The sequence below is a fragment of the Athene cunicularia genome, assembly GCF_003259725.1.
Source record: "Athene cunicularia isolate RWA chromosome 10 unlocalized genomic scaffold, athCun1 chr10_part1, whole genome shotgun sequence".
NCBI classification, from domain to species: domain Eukaryota; kingdom Metazoa; phylum Chordata; class Aves; order Strigiformes; family Strigidae; genus Athene; species Athene cunicularia.
Window position 1 is genome coordinate 8,914,012 of NW_020799112.1, and position 19,608 is coordinate 8,933,619.

At 50.3% G+C, this 19,608-nt stretch overlaps 1 protein-coding gene across 2 annotated transcripts in view; it reads left to right on the top strand.

Annotated features, from left to right (window-relative positions):
* Positions 1-19,608, top strand: part of ITGA11 (integrin subunit alpha 11) — a 50,580-nt gene that overhangs the window by 19,104 nt on the left and 11,868 nt on the right. For both annotated transcript variants that reach the window (XM_026855730.1, XM_026855729.1), the window contains exons 3-19: positions 1,586-1,695; positions 4,106-4,197; positions 4,493-4,607; positions 6,144-6,271; positions 6,966-7,114; positions 7,802-7,946; positions 8,370-8,535; positions 9,579-9,649; positions 10,480-10,624; positions 12,359-12,507; positions 12,747-12,887; positions 13,852-14,055; positions 14,519-14,649; positions 15,346-15,512; positions 16,835-16,977; positions 18,083-18,193; positions 18,408-18,493. In XM_026855730.1, coding sequence (XP_026711531.1) covers positions 1,586-1,695; positions 4,106-4,197; positions 4,493-4,607; positions 6,144-6,271; positions 6,966-7,114; positions 7,802-7,946; positions 8,370-8,535; positions 9,579-9,649; positions 10,480-10,624; positions 12,359-12,507; positions 12,747-12,887; positions 13,852-14,055; positions 14,519-14,649; positions 15,346-15,512; positions 16,835-16,977; positions 18,083-18,193; positions 18,408-18,493 — 2,253 coding nt within the window. The remainder of the gene's footprint in view (positions 1-1,585; positions 1,696-4,105; positions 4,198-4,492; positions 4,608-6,143; positions 6,272-6,965; positions 7,115-7,801; positions 7,947-8,369; positions 8,536-9,578; positions 9,650-10,479; positions 10,625-12,358; positions 12,508-12,746; positions 12,888-13,851; positions 14,056-14,518; positions 14,650-15,345; positions 15,513-16,834; positions 16,978-18,082; positions 18,194-18,407; positions 18,494-19,608) is intronic.

Genomic DNA, 19,608 nt, shown 5'->3' on the forward strand with positions numbered 1-19,608 from the left:
CTTTATTTCTTTTCATCTTCAAGGTCTTTTTCTCTCCCCCTCCCACATCCTTTCACTGCGTTGCACATCTTTCACCTTCTCCTCCTCTCTGGCCATGAGCAAACAGACATGGATAGTGCAGCAGAGGGACACAAGCAAACTCCTTGTGCGGGTCAGGGAGAAGGTACCAGACTTCCCCTGGGCTTCTGGATGCTACTGAGGATGGCTCCAGATGGTTATTATTTCCCCCTAATTAATGTCCTTGTTAGCAGTGAAGCTGTAAGACAGGAAGTATTTCCATGAGAATCCTTAAATGCCGCTTAGATTTTGGAGCTTTTAATTTGGTGAGCAATTCCATTTTATAGTGATGGAATAAAAGAATGAGTGTTTAGTGTCTTTGTAGAAGAAGCACTTTAAAAAAATGACCATTTCTGCTCTAACAGGGAACATCTGTGCTGGGGACAGTCGCTTTGCCAGCTGCTGGGTAGGGCGGCACAGAACAAAAGAGGTCCCTGTTTATCTGGTGATCCGGACTCGGACGGTTACATCCACCGATAGGATTTTGAAAGCAAAAAAAAAGTAATGGAGCAGATTTATTTTGGGCTAACACATTGGGAGCAGAAGACACCAATAACTCGTGATTCAGAGTATTTTTGAACTAGCCTGGAAGGAATGGTCAAATTCCTCAGGTCCTGCTCTCCTCCTCCTTTGGTTTGCTCTTTTGTACTATTCTGGTCAAGTACACAAGAAAAAGTGAGAAAAATGCTTGCAATGTCCCCGATACATCCTGACTAGTGGGCTGCATCCTTGGTGGATGTATGTGGTTTTATTAGCTCCTCTTATTTTAAAGAACAGATTGAGGCCCAATGTCCTCACCAGCTGCTGAGCTGGGGATCCTAACGTACTGCTCTGGACTGCTCATAAGTGAATAACCCCAGGTTGGAGTAACTCTCGGAAATCCACTTTTCCAGCTTTTCAGTGGGGAAAATGCCTTGTGGATCCCAGTGTGAGTTGCCATCACTGCTATACCAGCTCCTTGCTATTCTATCAGGTATCACTAGGCAGGACTCCTCCCTACACATCCATGTCCTGAAGATGATCCTGGCATGAAAATGTTCTTACCTGAAGCGGTGGTGAGAAGGGACACCTCCATCCCCTCCTCCCTGGGGTCAGCTGCATCAACCACGGGACCTCAGACAGATGCTGAATGTCTCAGTGCCAGTGCTGGCCATGAGCCAGGGCAGTGATGGGGGTCTCCTGCTCCTCCCAGTGCTGCCAGATGGTTTTGCAGACCTTGCTCGCTGCCAGACATTTGTTCACCCCCGTTGCATCTGATGGGCATTACTTCCAAGCAGCAGTGAGTCATGGTCCCCAGCTTATTGCTGCCTGCTGTCATGGGAAGGGGAAGTCAAAATAGTGCTTTTGCTGCTTGCACCAAGTCAGGGTGGGAGAACGATGGTGTCGCCCCAACAAGGGGCCCGTTTCTGACACCTCCTGAACCATGAACTGAGGACTTGGGCTGGGGAATCCTTTTTTCCCGTGGGGGCTCCCCTCCAGCGGTGGCTGTGGGTTTGTTCCTGCACTGACAGACCCCTCTTTCCCACAGGCTGGTGGTGGGAGCTCCCTACGAAACCAACGGCCAGCAGAAGACAGGAGATGTCTACAAGTGCCCAGTGACCAGTGACACCCACAGCAACTGCACCAAACTCAACCTAGGTACCGCACACTCGTGGGGCAGCGAGGGGAACTGGCCATTTTTAACATGGTGCTTTTTACCACGGTTTTGGTCTGTAAAGTTGTGCCCTGTTGAGTTGTCCAGATTGTCCTCAAAAAGCATGAGGACTGCATGCTTTAGGAGGATTTTCAGATAAGGAATTATTTCAGGTGTTCATGTTAGTCCTGGTGCTGAGCTTTAAGCCACACTGAGGTAAAATCAAGCAAATCAGAATAAAGTTTAAAAGTTATTTATTTAATGTAGCTTAAACTGGTTTATTAAATAATCAGGATAAACATCAATGGATAATGCTCCCACTGGCTGCACTTGGCAGTGTCTGTATTCCTTTTCTGGGGGATGATCGGACAACATGCCCACTGCAGCAGGTTCCCTGGGCGCAGGCAAGGTTTGATCCCGGCATCCAGCCTGCCCCCACAGCTTTAGTATTTGGGGAATTATCACCCAGCCCCACCACCCTCAGGCCCCATCACTGATGTTGAAGGAGGAGAGACCCTGGGGGTGCTCCGGTCCTTCAGACGTCCTAATCCCATCTCCCTGGATGGAAAGAGCGAGCTCTTCCTCAGGGTTTCTCAGGCTGGTCCAGCACCAACTTTGCCAACAGCACAATATCATGATATTGGGACATGTCTGCCCCAGATTGGGGCAGTGGGGGGCATGGGGGGACAAGTCCCCTTTGCTGCCCAAAGTGGGACACCTGACGGGCACATCCTTTTCTTAGTGGAAAATGTGAGAGCTGAGGATTTTCTCATGGTCCTGAGGAGCATTGCTGGGGTTTAGGGACAAGGTCTGGGATTTTTTAACACTGGAGCAACTGGAGCAGCTGTTCTCACTTTATTTTTCATCATTATGAATATAAACTATCCCGGGTTTCTAACAGAGCTGATAAGAGAGGAGGAACTTTGGATCATCTGCAATATTTGATTGATTGGCCCCAAATCTTTTGGGTTTTTTTTTTTTTTTTTTTGTATTATTAGCTATGAGATCCTTGAGATTCTTCAAAAATCTCTTGTGTGTGTAAATTTGAATCTTGCCAAAAAGCAATATTTTTTTCCATTGGGAACAAGCTTCAGATGAAAAGATCAGTTCCATGAGCACATCCTATTTTTTTTTTTTCCCAATTAACTTGTCTAGTTAGCACAACCCACTGAGGCCATTTGAGTAAAACCAGACATGGAGCTGCCCTGGGGGGTTGCCAGGCTGACAGTGAACATGCAACAGGGATGACCATAGTGCTGAGAAGCACGAGGTGACGTGGGACTGGGGCTCTGTGCCGAGTGGGCAGCAGGGGCAGGAGCTGGTGAGGAGCATCCTGCTCCCCACCGCAGAGCTATAACATACCTGAGTAGCAGAGCAGGACAGTGGGGTGTCAGCATCTGCAGCTGCGTTCCTGGAGGATTTATAATGTGGCCTAAAGCACCTTCTTCTCTGCCTTTGCTGCAGCGTGTGTGCAGACAGTGGGTCAGAGCAAACTCGGGGTACATGGGTGAGAGCCAAGGATGGAGCCACAAGGACTGCAGGGGTGAAGTGAGGGGTTGCTGGAGGATGTTACACTTCGGGATGAGCTCTGGGTGGTGGATCTCGGTTTCTGAGCCTCCCCTCAATTTAAACCTCAGCAAGAATGTCCCTGGAAGTCCCTGTTCTGTCCCTGGAAGGGTTGGATGGGGCTTTGGGCAACCTGGGCTAGTGGAAGGTGTCCCTCCCTGTGGCAGGGGGGTGGGACTGGACGGGCTTTAAGGTCCCTTCCAACCCAAACCATTCTATGGGTCTATGATTCTATGAAGACACTTCCAAAGGCCACAACGCCCCAGTTTTACCATTAATTGCCCAATTTCCTCCTTCTCAGGGGCAAAAGAGCAAAGGGGGAGCCCTGGGTCACAGGGAGCCGCATTGCCCCCTGAAGTGGAGCAGTGGCTGGGTCAGGCAGCATTTGTGTCACAGTGAAATGATACCAGCGTTCACCAAAAGACAGGGCTGCCCTGGGGGCTGTTCCCAGTTTCTGGGCTGTGACATGGGAAACAAAAACAATGCACAAAGATAAAGCAGCCACTAAATGCCTGCTGGCCTGACAATAAAATAGATTTAGAGCTGCTCAGAGGGGTTTCTTCCTAAAGATTGGCTATGTAAGAGGAGCCATCCCTGACTCACAGCTTCATTCCTTAGAAGACTTTTCTCTTTCTTGGTTGTGGCATCTAAGAAAAAAAGAACAACTCTTATCTTGACAACTGCATCAAAAAAAAGGAAAAAGCACAAAGTCTGCAGTGTAAGCAGGCAGAGACAGCTCTCCTCCAGCATTCTGCTGGGTTCCCTCTTGCTCCAGAGATGCCGGGGAGCACCACGGGGACGTGGGCTGGGTGCCCGGCAGCTGTCCCTAACCGCATCCTCTCTCCGAAGGACGGGTAACGCTCTCCAACGTCTCCGAGCGGAAGGACAACATGCGCCTTGGCCTCAGCCTGGCTACCAACCCCAAGGACAACAGCTTTCTGGTGAGGAACGGGGGCTTCAGCACAGCCTGGCCTCCCTGCGTGGGGAGGGCTCTGCAGGCTGCATGCGCAGCAGCGTGTAAAGGCATGCGAAGCCAGATGCATGTACATCAGCACGTACAGGCATGCAAATACGCCTCTCTGTGTGTTTATACACATGCTGCGCGCACCGCGGGGCTCAGAAACCTCACCTTGCACGGGGAAAAAAAGATGCCAAAGGAAAAGACAGACTTGCAAAGCAGCAATTAAAAAGTGGCAATTTTAAACCTATCCCTGATGGTTTATTTTTTCCACCCAGGCCTGCAGCCCTCTCTGGTCCCATGAATGCGGGAGCTCCTACTACACCACCGGCATGTGCTCCCGGGTCAACTCCAACTTCAGGTTCTCCAAAACGGTGGCTCCGGCTCTGCAGAGTACGAGAAACAATCTGCCCTGCGGCTCTAACCCCACCTTTGAAGTCAGAGGGAATTTCTGTTCTCTAATCACTTCAGTCCCATTGAGAAAACAAAGCGATGTCAGTGTTTAAGCGAAGGCAAGAGAGCAGAGGAAATGGTTGCAGGGAAGTGATTCAAAGGGGGTTACGTACATAGACATCTGGTAAACATTTTGCTTTTGACTGACACCCGGGGAAGACAAAAAATACCTTATTCTTCCAAAACCAGAAATAAAAGTATCCAGAATATTTTATCAGCATAGCTAGGAAGGCAAAATAGGGAAAGAATTCAGACCTTGGCCACACAAAACAAAGCACTCATTGACTGAAAGCTAAATATTTTGGCCCAAATTTGTAAATTTGGATACGTGATTTTATTTTGAGGTTTTAAATAAGCTTCTTGGCATTCATGTAGGAAAATAAATTGCAGAAGCCTGTCCTGCACCCTCAGGGCTCCCAGAAGCTCCTTGTCCCGGCTGGGCACAGGGTGCGATGCCCCAGCTCCATCACCCATTGGGTGTCGATTAATTGTCACGGCGTAGAGCAGAGAATGGGAAAACGGGACTTTTGGGGGGAAGAGGCAGTAAAGGCAGAGCCCACCACCAAATTCTCAGTGTCACTTACCTCTTTATGGGCAGAAGATGCTTTTAGCCCTTGCTGCAAAGAGTAATTGTTTTTTTTTAGAGAGAAAATGATAATGAGCAGAACGTTATCATTTAGTGAGATGCAGAGAGTCAGCTCCTTTCCCTGGATGCTGGGGTGAGTGGGGGATCGAGATGGTGACACGCAGCTGAGGACCACAGTGATGGAGTGACCTGTGTGTGACTCTAGTCCATGGATGCACTAACCCATAAGTGCCTACAGTAGGTGAAAGGGACGGCCGATAAATATCTGTCACTGGAAAATTCAGCATCATCTGGTTTTCTGCAACTTTTCTAAATAATGTTATAAAATATAAGCAAGATAGAGAGATGATGCTGAGCAATTTTCACCACTGAAAACCAGTCAACTGCCTAAATTCTTCGTGGCTCATACTGCTGGGCTGAGCTCTGGGGTCCTCACTGGGGTTTTTGGCTGCCTCATCGCTGAGGATTTAATGGGAAGGGGAGGAAATACCCGACTTGCATTATATGGCGAGTACAGGCAGGGCTGAGGAGTGACTCAGGGGTAAAGCATTGCTCTGCGGGAGGAACAGAGGCCGGATCCTGCCTGCAGCGGGCCACTCTTTGAAGTATGCAACTATATGAGACTGGATAAAGGTCCAAATCTGAATCAGAAAAGGTACAGCTGAGTGTTTTTCTTAGAAAGTTATCCAGTCTTTTCTCGGCAGAGAGGATGCTTGTGGCTTCTCTCTACCTTATTGAAACCCAAAGGTCTTTATGAATGATTGAAATGAGATTTTTTTTTTCAAATAAATCATAAGAGCAAGTACCTGACTGCGAGGAATGAAGCCATAAATCTCCCCTCTGCAGGCGTTGCCAAGGTCTTTCAATAACACACTGCGTATTTTTCACAGGATGCCAGACGTACATGGACATAATCATAGTTCTGGATGGATCAAACAGCATATATCCTTGGGTTGAAGTTCAGCACTTCCTGATAAACATCTTGAAAAAATTTTATATTGGCCCCGGCCAGATACAAGTAAGCCCCTGCACAACTTGCGTGTCCCCCCGTGTCATGCCGAGTTCCCTGGACACGCTCACAGGGCCCTTTTCAACATCCCTTTTCTGGCAATATGCTGTAATTTGGCACCACGATTTTTCAAAATAAACTTTGTATGGATTTAAAGCCGAGCCCATGGAAATAATGCTCACATTAATGTCCCTGAGTGAGATAAGGAGAGAGCAGTACCCTGCATCCCGACTGGGCATGGGGAGGATGAAATCGCATGGAAATGCAGAAGTACTGCCTTGTGCTGAGGCAGCTTGTTGCAGCTGTGAAGAGCTCTCCATTCTTTTCTAATTAGTAATCATGGGCTGATTTGGCTGGGAATTTGTGCAGGGACATCATCAACAATTTGCACAAATAACCCCCCTTTGGTCCCATCTAGAGGTGCTGTGGATCTGTGCTGGGGCACAGCACATCTGCATCACCCCAAACCTTTATAGCAGGGTAGGGGTATCTGCAAATGGGTGAGAGCTGGCAGAGAATAGAATTAAAATTAAGCATTATCAATGGTCCTATAGAGGGAAAACTGGAGCAAATGGGGAGAGAGTGATTGATTTTTAAGGGTGGCTGTTATTTTGTGTGGTTGACAGAGTGTGCTTGTTGCGTCACCGCCCCTTGCCACACGGTGGGTTGTTGGCAATCTTTGTAATATTCCTTTAATCCCTAGGTCGGAGTTGTTCAGTACGGAGAAGATGTCGTCCATGAGTTTCATTTAAATGACTACAGGTCTGTAAAAGATGTGGTAGCGGCTGCCAGTCACATAGAGCAAAGAGGAGGTACAGAAACCAGGACTGCCTATGGGATAGAGTTTGCTCGGTAAACATCCCTCACCTTCCTGTTCCTCCTGATAACAAGTTTAAAACCACTGTTTGTTTTTCTTCCCTCTCTCCTCCTATGCTTCTCCTTGCTGCTTAGAAAGCAGGGGATACCTCCAGGCTAAAAATGCTTTTGCCAAACCCCTCGGCCTTTAAGTGATGTTTTACAAGCCACGCTTTGCAAACCTGCTCCATCCTTGGCTGCAGCTGGAGCAGAAGGAGGGTGCAAAGGCAGACTCTGAAAATGTATCCTCTTTCTGAAAGCACCCAGAGCTGAGCTCTCAGCCCCCAAACGTGACCCCACGTCTGCCCCAGGTGCTGTAGCCCTTCTGCAGACCCCCACCAGGTACCCAGGAGCTCAGTACAGCCGTGACCCACAGCTCCAGCTCCTCCATTATCTGGAACAAGTGGTGCTTTATTGCCACAGCCTGACCAATATTCCTGCTTCAGATTTAGGACATTTTGCAGAACTAAATGCTCCTCTCCTGCAAGAAGTCAGCTCCATCAGTGGGAAAAATCCCCTTTTAAAGTTGTAAAATGTTTCCTGAGAGTCCCACACCTGATTGCACCTCCCCAGGGGCCAGCAGCCCACCCAGCACCGCTCGGCGCTGTATGATGTGGGCAACGGGGTGCGCGTGTTGGTGAGCCTGGCGAGGCTGAGCAGCCCAGGGCATCTCTTCAATTGCAGCTCGGAAGCATTTCAGAAAGGTGGCCGGAAAGGGGCAAAGAGAGTAATGATTGTAATCACAGATGGAGAGTCGCATGACAGCCCAGACCTGGAGAAGGTGATTGAGGACAGCGAGAAGGACAACGTCACCAGATACGCGGTGGCCGTAAGTGCAGGGAGGATCCTTTTGGCAGCAAACAGCTGCAGAAGCTGTGCAGAGCTTGGCGGTGCCCAGTGCACCCCAATGCAATGGGGCTGGCAGAGTAGCCCACCCCCAGCATGTTCACAGGGGTCCTTGGTGGTGGTGGTGGGGTGCCCGTCTCTGGATTCAGCTGCTGGAGCAGGCACCATAGCCAGGGACAAGCAGGACCCTGCATTGCACTGGGCACCCAAATTTCATGAAGGGTGCCCAGCCTGGGCTGCATGGAGGAATTACAGCAGCTCCTTGCTCCTCAGTTTGCTCCCGCAATGGGGTGTCAGATGCCAAGGCTGTGGGGCTCCTTCCCTATGGACACCCCTCGGGTGGTTTGGGACCACTCTAACCGTCACATGAAAACCCCTGAGCCTTGCATTTCTATTTCAAACCTAGGTACTGGGTTATTATAACAGAAGAGGAATCAATCCTGAAGCCTTTCTGAACGAGATAAAATTTATAGCAAGTGACCCAGATGACAAGCATTTCTTTAATGTCACAGATGAAGCAGCGCTCAAAGACATTGTGGACGCGCTGGGGGAAAGGATATTTAGCTTGGAAGGTGAGTGATGCTCCTCCCTGACACATCCCAGATGGCCTGGCTGCAGCAGGTTGCTTCAGATGTGCTGTCGGTCCATGTTCTGCTCAATTTGAACAGGTCACACCAGAGTTTCCCTAATATCTGTTTGATACAGCACATAAAATCACACTGTGAACATCTTCATATAGAAAGAAATGTTTTTATTTTGAGTGGTTTGTACCCCTCAAGCATCAGGAGCACAGATCCCCTCTCCTCCAAAAGACACCCCTCATTCTGGCTACCAGTATTTGCCACTCTGGCATTGACAGCAAACCTCTGAAGTTTGGTGTGGGGGTCGTCTGGGTGTCAGCATCTTTCTTATCCATCAAATTCCATTCAAACCCAGTTGGGTTATAAACAGACAAAAACCACCCACCACTCCCTGGTGTGGCAGACACTGCCAGGTTATGGGAATAATGTGGGGTTTTATGGTTTATTGGCTGAAATTAAATATCAGGAAATATTTTTGTTCTAAATGACGATGCTTCTGTCCGCCTTGTGACAAGTTTGTTAGTCTCCAAAACTAAATTTATCTAAATTTCATAGGAAAAGTGCATCCTAGGACAAAACAGAAGATGGAGGGGTTTCACGGAAAATTAAATATCTCAGGGCTTGAGGGAATTTTGGTCAAACCAGCTCACAAGGTCCCCACCAGTTTGTCAGTTACCTTGGTCCAGTAACACTTCTCTGTGGAAGAAAGCTTCACTGGGTGAGAAGCTTCACCCAGTTGTAATTATGAAGCAAAATCCTCTAAATTCACATTTTTGTGTGATCTTGCAGCTAGGAAAGGAGAGATCCATGCCATGGCAGAGCTCCCAGTACCTATTAGTAGCACGACATTGTGTAATTGTGATGATTTAGGGAGAAACAGGCTCATTTCTGGCAACTGAGGTCCTTTGTGCTCCAGGGGGGGTAGAGGTGGGTGCTCATCCCACCCCGACCCACAGAGGCACTCCTCAGCCCCTCCAGGAAAGCAAATCTCATCATTAAATATAACATTTTTTTTTTTTTTTTTTTTTTTTAAGGAACCAACAAGAATGAAATCTCCTTTGGACTGGAAATGTCCCAGACTGGATTTTCATCGCATGTTGTGGAAGTAAGAGAGTAAATGCAGGCGGTTTTTTCTCCTGTCTGTGCAAGCAGGTGCCCTGTGCTTTTTTATCATCACCGGCAGCTGCCAGTGGGGAGACGAGTATTTGGGGCAAGTTATTAATCATGAAGCTAAATTGCTAACACGAGCATAAGGAAGAAAATGCTGTTGCTGCTGGTTTATCCCATGGGGAAGAGACCTTCCTTGGGGCCAGGCTGCATCAGCTCCTCCCAATGCCACGACCTCTTGGGAAGGACGTGCCAGGATGTGCCATGGAGGAAGGCACTTGTGGGTGCTGGGGGTGCAGAGGACGGTCAGTCTCCTTCCACCCCCGGCCTCTGTGGGCTGGCAGGTCCGAGCAAAAAGCCAACAGGGATTTCTGCTTGGGGTTTTCCTGAGAAGGAAAAGCACTCTGAAAAGATATGGATAAGGTGGAAATGTCATTCCAGCATGTTTTAAAATTCTCCATCTTTCCAGGTGAGCTTTGGAGAATTGTTTGCCAGATTATCTATCTATCTATCTATCTATCTATCTATCTATCTATCTATCTATCTATCTATTTCCATTTGTTAGATTATTCCCCTTTTCTGTAAAATGTGAAATTTTTGGGAGGGATCTTTTACTGTTTTTCTCTTCTGCACTCTGCAGCCTCCAATAAGTATATAGTCTAGGGGACGGGCTTTTAGGGACCCCCATATGTGTTCTCACAGAAAACCAGCCCATCAGGTCCCCTCGTCCATCTCAGCATGAGTCGGCTTTGCCTGTATGGGCAGTGAGGTGCAGAATTGTCTCCACTTGGCAAGAAATACCCCTAAACTACTCCTGCTCTCCTTCAGGATGGGATCTTGCTGGGGGCAGTGGGTGCCTACGACTGGAACGGAGCTGTCCTGAAGGAAACCAGCAGTGGGAAGGTCATTCCCCTGCGGGAATCTTATCTCCAGGAGTTCCCAGAGGAGCTGAAAAATCACGGAGCATATTTAGGTAAGAAAGCTGAATGAGGCTCTGCTGCCAGGGCTGGATTCATGATTTTATGCTTAATAATAGGAAGCACAACATATTTTTTAAATGACTAATAGCAGCCAGCACTTCCAGCACAGGCGGTACCATGCCTGGCTCTTTGTGGGCTCCTGCTGGGGGGAGACCTGTGTTGCCCCTTGCCCAGGGACGCAGCGTACGTGAGCATCCTCACCCGGGAAGAGTCCAGTGTTGACCATGGCAGGATTTAATTGCAGAAGTAGCTCAGACACCAGCCAGCTCAAGTCATCTACAGAATTTACTGGAATGGTTTAAATAGCACTGATGAAATTTCATGCCTAGGGAGGAAATACCTGCTGAGTTAATCCCTTCCATGTGTGGCTGTTAAAGCTCCAGAGTAAAAATATCAGCCTGGTTTGCAAAATGAAGCCTCTCTCCAGAGATGTGGGTGCCAGGCTGAGCTGCCCCAGGGCAGGGAATGGGGTGGGATGCTGCAGGGTCACCCGCTGGTGCGTCAGGGCTCTTCCCTCGGCTGGGGACATGAACAGCCCCTGGACACGCGGGTCATCTCTTGGGGTGACAGCAGAGTGTCCCCCTGGCTCAGCCACAAGCGCCTGGAGCAAGGATGGCTGTGGCTGTGCAAGGGGCACCCATGACAGTATGTGGGAGCTTGCCTGGGCTCTGTCTTTCCCACTGCCTGGAGTAAGAAATCCAGAAATATTAAGGAAACACTGGTGCATCCTGCTGCAGAGCAGACCAGCTCGCCCAGTGCTGAGACCTGGGCGTTTCAAGGCTGATGCTTGACTTAAGAATATCCTCCCCCAGAGGGGAATATTTAGGTAAATAGAGACACCAGGTAAGGCCAATGCCAAGGAAAGGGGTCCATAAACCCCGATAATCCCTGGAGATGCTCAAAATTGAACTGAATGTGACCCTGAGTGATTTGATCCAGCTTCATGGTTAGCCATGCTTTGAGTTTCTAATCATTTAAGTAGCATCTAAAACTGACTGTGAACATGCTGGAGCTGGAGCTGGGTTTCAAAAATAGGATTTTGCAGCCCCGGCGTTATATTCCTACATCAGCCCATTGGCAACCATGGGCAAGTGCTTCAGCCCGACGTGTGGTGTCAGCAATCCAGGTGCAGAAAATAACCCATCTGGGTAGGAAACAGGGATTGTTTGGGGTTATTTCCATAAGGACTCCTGAGCAAGGGTCTTGATGGATTCATGGTTTTTATTGGGCTCTGAGTGTTAACATCAAGAATCAGCAAAGTCCTTCACGCCTGGTTTCAGATGCGGTACTGCTGGGGTCTCGAAGGAGCAGCTCAGTGGGCACTGCAGCCTCCGGCCGTGCACACACCTTGCTAGTGTTCATTTAATTTGATATGAGCCATGAAGTAAAACACTTCTCAGGCCAGGAACTGCACTCGCCTTTGAGGTGAAAGAAGGATTTTGCACAGGGTTTGCAGGCTGCGTGAGGCGGTGCCAAAACTCTTGGCACAGCTACACTGCTCAGGTTGTTGGTAGGATCTGAACAGCTAAAAGCCCAGGGTTAGGGCACTGGGGTTTATTTGAATTACTTTATCTTTGAAGAAATCTGGGTTTCTAGCTTCCTGATCTGGGAGGTGGCCAGAGCTGTGTCAGCAGCTGGGGGCTAATGGAAAGCAGATTGCTGGGCAGCAGCTGGGAGCAGCAGGGAGCCACTCAGCCATGCTCACCCCCACCCGCCCCCTCTTCCAGGTTACACTGTCTCCTCTGTCATCTCCACCAAGCACGAGCGGATTTACGTCGCAGGAGCACCCAGGTTCAACCATACTGGGAAAGTCATCATTTTCAGCATGCACAACAACCGAAATCTCACCATCCACCAGGCGCTGAAGGGGGAGCAGGTAACGCCAGGGATGCCGTGCTGGTTTTTCCACGTGGCATCAATCCTCCTCCTTCGCTTCCTGTTGAAATGGCTCAGCAGTGGAGCACATCCATGGGCAGCTGGAGATGCTGCAGCTCCAAACCACGTGGCCGTGGCAAGGGTGGGGCTTGAAATGTCCCCGCAGTCCCTGCCGGGGAGGGTGGCAGTGTCCCCACACATTGGGAGCGTTGCTCCCATCCTCTCCTCTGTCTCCTCCAGATCGGCTCCTACTACGGCAGCGAGATCAACTCCCTCGACGTCAATGGCGATGGCGTCACTGACGTGTTGCTGGTGGGAGCCCCCATGTACTTCAGCGAGGGCAGGGAGAGGGGGAAGGTCTATGTCTACAGCCTGCGGGAGGTACGTGGCAGGGCCCGGGGTGTTTGGGCACTAGCAGGGGAACTGTGTCCCCATGTCACCTCCCTGGGGTGGCTCTGGGCTGTGCACACCCCCCAGCTTCCGTCAAACATCACAGGGCACGAGCAGCCTGGTCCAAAGGCAACAGAGCTTGGCAGCGCCTTGCTGTTGTGGCTGCTGCAAGACTCGAGGAGAATTTGTCTGTTTTTCTTGTTTATAAACAATCTCAGGGGGTTTGCTTGCTGCCAGCGAAGGGAGTCCAGCTTGTGCTGGAATGGAGCCGCCTTGTCTCGAGGCTTTGCTGCTCCCGGCCAGGCGAGATTCCCAGCCCCGAGGAGGTGATGGGTGCGGTGCAAGGCAAGGTCTTTGCAACATGGGTGTCTCTCCAGAGAAACAGTCCACATCCATACTGCCTCCCCCAAAATCACTCCCTCCAAGGGCACCCTCCTGCCCAGAGGCTGGGCCAGGCACAGGGTTATGGGCAGCAGCAAGGTCAATCCCTCCACCATCATTTCAGGGCACAGACGGGACATGTGTCACTGCTGTCCCCTTCCCTGGCGCCCAGTAGCACTCTGGGGCAGGACCAGCTTTCCTGCTGCCCTTAAATTTGGCTCAAAATGCAGTTTCTGAGCCAAATCCATCAGGGTCCAGGGGTGGGCAGGGCAATGAGCAGGTCATGCTTTATATCCAAGGCTGCAGAGCCTGCCTGGAGCAGCAGGAGTCCCCATATCTAAACTTTTTATGCAGTTATTTACGTAGGTTGCTATACAAAGCAGGCATGGGGCCAACGCAGGGCTCATCCCTCCCCAAGGACATGCTCAACAGAAAGTCCCATACCCCTGGGAGGATCCTGGGAGGATCACTTCATCTTGTTTTTTTGCCTTTGAGGGTTCTCTCCTCCTGCCAGGCTTGCTGCTAATGGTTTTGGGGTTTTTTTTCTGCTTTATCTCTTTGGCTGGCCCGGTAGAACCACTTCGTTTCCAGCGGTGCCCTCGTTGATCTGCAGAGCTACCAGAACTCCCGCTTTGGCTCCTGCATTGCCGCTGTGCCTGACCTCAACCAGGACTCCTACAACGACCTTGTCGTTGGGGCACCTTTGGAGGATGAGCACCAAGGAGCAATATACATCTTCCTCGGATTTGAAGAGACCATTCTGAAGAAGTACAAGCAGGTACAGCTCTTGGGTGCTTCAGTTGTCCCTGTCCTCCATCAGAATAAATGCCATTTGTGCCCATTTTAGGGACTGATAGAGCACAATGAATTCACACACGGTATTGCACTGTTAATTATTATTGCCGGATATCTTCTTTTGTGAGGGGTTGAAGACAAAGCAAACATAGAATGTGCTTGAAATTAGGGGCAATGCTTAGCACTCGGTGCAATGGAATACTATAGATAAAAAATTTCTTACACTTGTGAGAAATAGTAAATATGCAGAGTAGATTCAGCAGAAGTCTCTGGATGGTGTCTCCAAAGAGAAACTGCTCTCATTCACTGGAAAATTAAGTTTGGTGCAGTCACTTGGAAAGAGGCATCTTCAGTAGTGTGGTGGAGGTCGGCATGGCAAACCCCTCCTTCACAGGCAGGGATGCTCCTGCTGGAAACCAGCCTGGATCCTCCCCTTTGCTTTTCAGCGGATAGCAGCTGCGGACCTTGCACCAGGCCTGAGGTATTTTGGATGCAGCATTCATGGACAGCTGGACCTGAACGAAGACGGGCTCATAGACTTGGCCGTCGGCTCTCTGGGGAACGCCGTGCTGTTGTGGTTAGCTGTATCTCATTTGGCACTCTCCTCTGCCCGAAGCTCATTGCAATATGCTGACATATTTTGGGGGGAAAACTGATCTCCCAACAATCTGACGCATCTTTCCACAACAACGATCCTCCTGTCCGGCGGGGCCGTGGGATTTCAATTCTGTTGGGCCCTAGAAGGATGTCAGAGTTGATTTTGCATTGAATTTCATCATTAGTTCCCCAGGAGTTTCAAACCAGCTAATTGATTCATGGTGATTTGCCCAGGCTCCCTCTGATCTTATTTAATAAGAACAGTTTAAGATTTTCAAATATTGATTGATGTTTAGAAAGTCCCTTGAAGCTGTTAGGACAGAGGGTAGCTGTGCCCAGCAGAGATGAGTCACCCTGGGGTCTGCCTTGAAATGTGTTATGTGCATGCAAGGGGCCAAATCCAGCTCTCAGTGCTGAGCTACTTCACTGGTCTAAGCAGGAGGCAAATATGTGCCAGAAATTCTATTCTTCAAATGCTACTTAGATGAGCTGAGAGTAGAGCAGCATGCAGTGGTGGCCTTTGGTCTTCCTCAGCACCTTCCTGATGTTGAGAAAATGGGTGAAGAGGCATGAGAAGGGTGAATCTGGAGGTGTGGGAGACTTTTGGAGGGTGCTGCGGATATGTGTGGGCATCCCACTCTGCAAGCACATCTCATGACCCTTGCTTGCCCTGCAGGTCTCGCAGCGTGGTCCAGATCAATGCCAGCATCCGCTTCGAGCCCTCCAAAATCAACATCTTCACCAAGGACTGCAAGCGGAATGGGAAGGATGCCACCTGCATGTCCGCCTTCGTCTGCTTCACTGCTGTCTTCCTCTCGGCTCACTTCCAGACGGCCAGTGTGGGTAAGTGGCACAGCTGCTTGCGTGACAAAAACCTCAATTCATGCGTTGTTTAGCTCTCCATCCCCAAGGGAGCACCCAGCTTCTTCCAAGGGAAACCATCCAGAAGTTTGGCATGTCTGGAGGTGTGCACATTGCCACCCGCCGCATCCCTTTTTATCCACAAATTTGTCCCTATCCTGGCTGATGTAGCAGGGATGGTGGCTCTACCATTAAGCAGTGCCAAGAAACACCCCAAGGATACAACCTTGCCTATGTTTAACCTCTCCTCCCACCTACACCCCAGGGCCAAGCTCTCCCGCAGCTCCTCTTGCCATGGTACGTGTGACAGGGCTGTCACCACCACCCCCCCAGCCAGCGGGACAGGAGAGGACTTGCCCAGACCACGTCCCACAGAACTTGTCCATCCTCCCTGCTGCAGCGGCAGGACACATCTGCCAACCATATGTGCATGTTTCCCTCATATCCCCGGGAATCTCTGTGAAGTTATTGGCCAGCTCTGCTATTAAACCCTTGCCTGCTGCCGTGACCCTGAGTCTACCCGGCGGGTGCCCGTGACTCAGCTGGAGCCGGGGGAAGCAATGATGGCTCAGCCCCTTGCAACCCGGCAGCGAACACCGTCACAGGAAAATAGGGTCCCAAGCAAAGCCAAAGGAAAAACTCCCACCCCCTAGAACAAGAATTCTGATTGGTACTACCAAATCCAGCGCTTCCCTCCTGACTGCTATAACTGTGGAGCATGCAGGACAAAAAAGCTGAGAGGGGCTTGCTTTATTTATTTAATTTTACACTTATTTCTACCCAGAAGAGCCACCCCATGGATGGCGTGTGCTGGAGGCTGATGGTTTCACATCACACTGGTGCAGTCGGTGCAAATCCTGCCCTGCCTGGTGTTGGGTTGGGGACCTTGTTTCTTTTTGACAGCACTGCAGGAAGGAAATGATCTCTAATAAAATATCTAGGAGAGGAGAGAACTCCAGGGTACAATACCTCCAGAACTGGCACAGGCCCACATGTGAATGTGAGGCAAATAATTATATACCCTGCACAGATTTTACTCGGTGTCTCATCATAACGCATTTTTAAAGTTCCTCCTTTGACCTGGAGAGTGAATGTTTTACCCAGAAGAAATGTCTACTAGAAACAGGCAACACTAACTATAACCTGATTTTCCTGATTTTCCCTCAGTGTGCTCTCCACCACACTCCTCCCAGTGAGGCAGTAGGGGCTTGAGCACCCAAACCCACATTTTTGACCCAGTGTTGCTATACAGTGAGTGTAACCCCAGCGTGGGGGAGGCCCTGACGGTGCTGCTCTCCTTCCAGCGCTGCGGTACAATGCCACCATCGACGAGCGCAGGTACACGCCGCGGGCTCACCTGGACGAGAGTGGAGAGCGGTACATGCAGAAGGGGCTGGTGCTGCTCGCTGGACAGGAGCACTGTGACAGGCTCCAGTTCCACGTCTTGGTGAGTGAGAAGGAGCCCGAGGCTGGGGTCTCCTCCTCCGGCAGCGCCAGGGGGAGAGCCAGGCGCCCAAGCAAAGATGCTCTCCACCTTGCGCCAAACAACGACGCACCGGGAAGTGGTTGGAGGAGCCTCAATGGCTTCATGGGGCTGGAAATGAGCCTCCTCCCCACCGTGCCTGGATTTCTTCATGCTGGGTTTGATGTGGTCAGGGATGGAGCTGCTGTGTCCCCGAGCGCTGACTTCATTGCAGCCCCAGCTTGCTCTGTGCTCCTTTCCACAAGCCGTGCCCTTGGGGAGGGCATGCACTCCTGACGCCCCAGTCAGGCTCGTCCTCCTGCTCCAAAATTGGTGAAAACTCTTTTTTTTCTATTGGGACGAAATGCCTTCATGCCAGTCCCCAGTGCTTTCACCCCTGCACCCCTCCAAACATCAGGGTCCCTTTCTCTGGGTGCAGGAGTGAAACTCTCTGCATCACTCGCAGGGAACAGCCGATGCACAAACCTGGCCAAAATCAAACATTCCCAGTGAATGATGAGAATATTGCAGAGGCCAGGGAGGGCTGAGCTGCCAGACTGGCCCTGCCCCAAGCTCCGGCCTGAACCACTGTGAACTTCTGGGAAATTTGAGACTGAAGCTCAAGATGGAGCTTGTGATTTAGCCCAAGAAGCATCTCACTTTGGAGCATCTCAGTACACCCTGTGCAGCTGGGACAATGCATGGGAAGAGCTCACAGAGCTGCAGGAAAGTGCAGCTTCGTTACCAGCTGGATGGGCCCAGGGTGAGGGTCTCAGGACAGCTCTGTTACCCGTGGGGACAGTCCCCAACCCCAAGCACCCACTTTTTGGAGCCAACATCTCCACGGTGCAACATTTCCAGCACCGTCAGACATGTATGTGTGGATGGCTGTTGAGCAGCGCTGCTGAGCTAGGTTGTCCTGTCCCTAAGTGAGGGTTAGCTGGAGAGGCAGGATGGTTTCACACCAAAGTACACTCAATTGCAAAATTTTTATTTCATAAAATAACCACACGTGCCTTACCTTGTTCTCTGATGCTGCTCCTCCACAAGCAGGAGCCCTGTCCTCAACGATGCTTTCTGTCCACTTCAGGACACAGCTGACTATGTGAAACCAGTGACGTTCTCCATCGACTACGAGCTGGAGCACCCTGAGAACGGTCCCATGCTGGACGACGGCTGGCCCACCTCGCACAAGGTCTCGGTAGGTAGCAGCACTGACCTCCCAGGGTGTCTTTTCCCCGCAGATTTATCTCTGGATATAACATTTGCTTCTTTATTTTGGGGCTGTAATCCCTGAACCCTCCTGCAATAGCTATGTGTTGGGCTCAGCCTAGGATCACTGCCCGTGTCCCTTCTCCTTGGAGCACAACCTGGGGCACAAATGGTCACTGAGCTGCTCTTGTTGTCTCCCTCAGGTCCCTTTCTGGAACGGGTGCAACGAGGACGAACACTGTGTCCCTGATCTGGTCCTGGATGCCAGAAGCGATGTGCCCAGTGCCATGTGAGTAGGTCGCTCAGAGCACCCTCCCAACTGATATCACAAACCCAGCCCCAACCCACTCTCCATAAATTCTGGCATTGCAACTGGACCTTCATCCAACAGCACCACGAGGTGCTCCTCAGCACCTCTGCTCGCAGCGACTCTTTAAGCCTCTGCCTGCTCCCTGCCTGGAAACCATCGGTGGTTTTTCAGGGAATCCACAAAACAACTAATATTTGATGCCATGGTGATGATCCCCAGGGAGACAAATCGGTCAATAACAGGGGGGAATAAATGCAAGGCTGGCATTACCCACTTGGCAATTACAGGCTTGACTCATGCAGCAGAAATAATTATATGCTACATTTCATCACTTAAAGAGCTTTTAAGGGTTATCTAGGAGCACAGGAGCTTGAATCTCCACGTCCTGTTGATGGCAGTGGGCTCTGGACCAAGCTCATGGCCAGCACTGCTACCTGGGGATTACTTGTATCCCGTAATTCAGCATTTATTGCTCGGTGTCTCCTGTAAAGCTCTTGGTCCTGAGGCTGTGACCCAGAGCTCACCAGGAAGAGGTCTGGGGCCCTCAGCAACCCCAGCTGGGCTGCGGGAGGTTGAAGTGAGCTGTAGGTAGGGATTATGTATGGATCTTAGTGGCTGGAGTCTTACAAATAACTGTGGGCAGATGCTGCGGTCTACCAAGGTGCCAGACCTCTAATTTGGTTCCTCCTGAAGCCTGTGGAGCTTTTCCACCAGCATCAGCGGGGACTGGATCATGCCCTAGAAAAGCAGCCGATACAGAGGTGATTTCTGCCCAGAAAACCACTTTTGAGGTGACTTGTTGGAATAGAACTATTCCTTCAAATGGGCACGCTGGTTGCCCAGTCATTAGAGGCAGAAGGTGGCTCTGAAGATGGCACTGTTGTACGTTTTCCTTTCCTTTGCGATTTTTCATAAAGAAATTAAATTGCCAAACACCCATCAAGTCTGCCAAAGCAGATGCTGCTGCCATTGCAGTCTCTGTTGGTAAACTTGTCGGAAGAGAGATCTCAGTCAGGCTGAAACTAAACACCAGCTTTACCCTTTGCTAATGGTATGGAATCTATTTTTTCCCCTTACATCCCAGCTGTACCAAG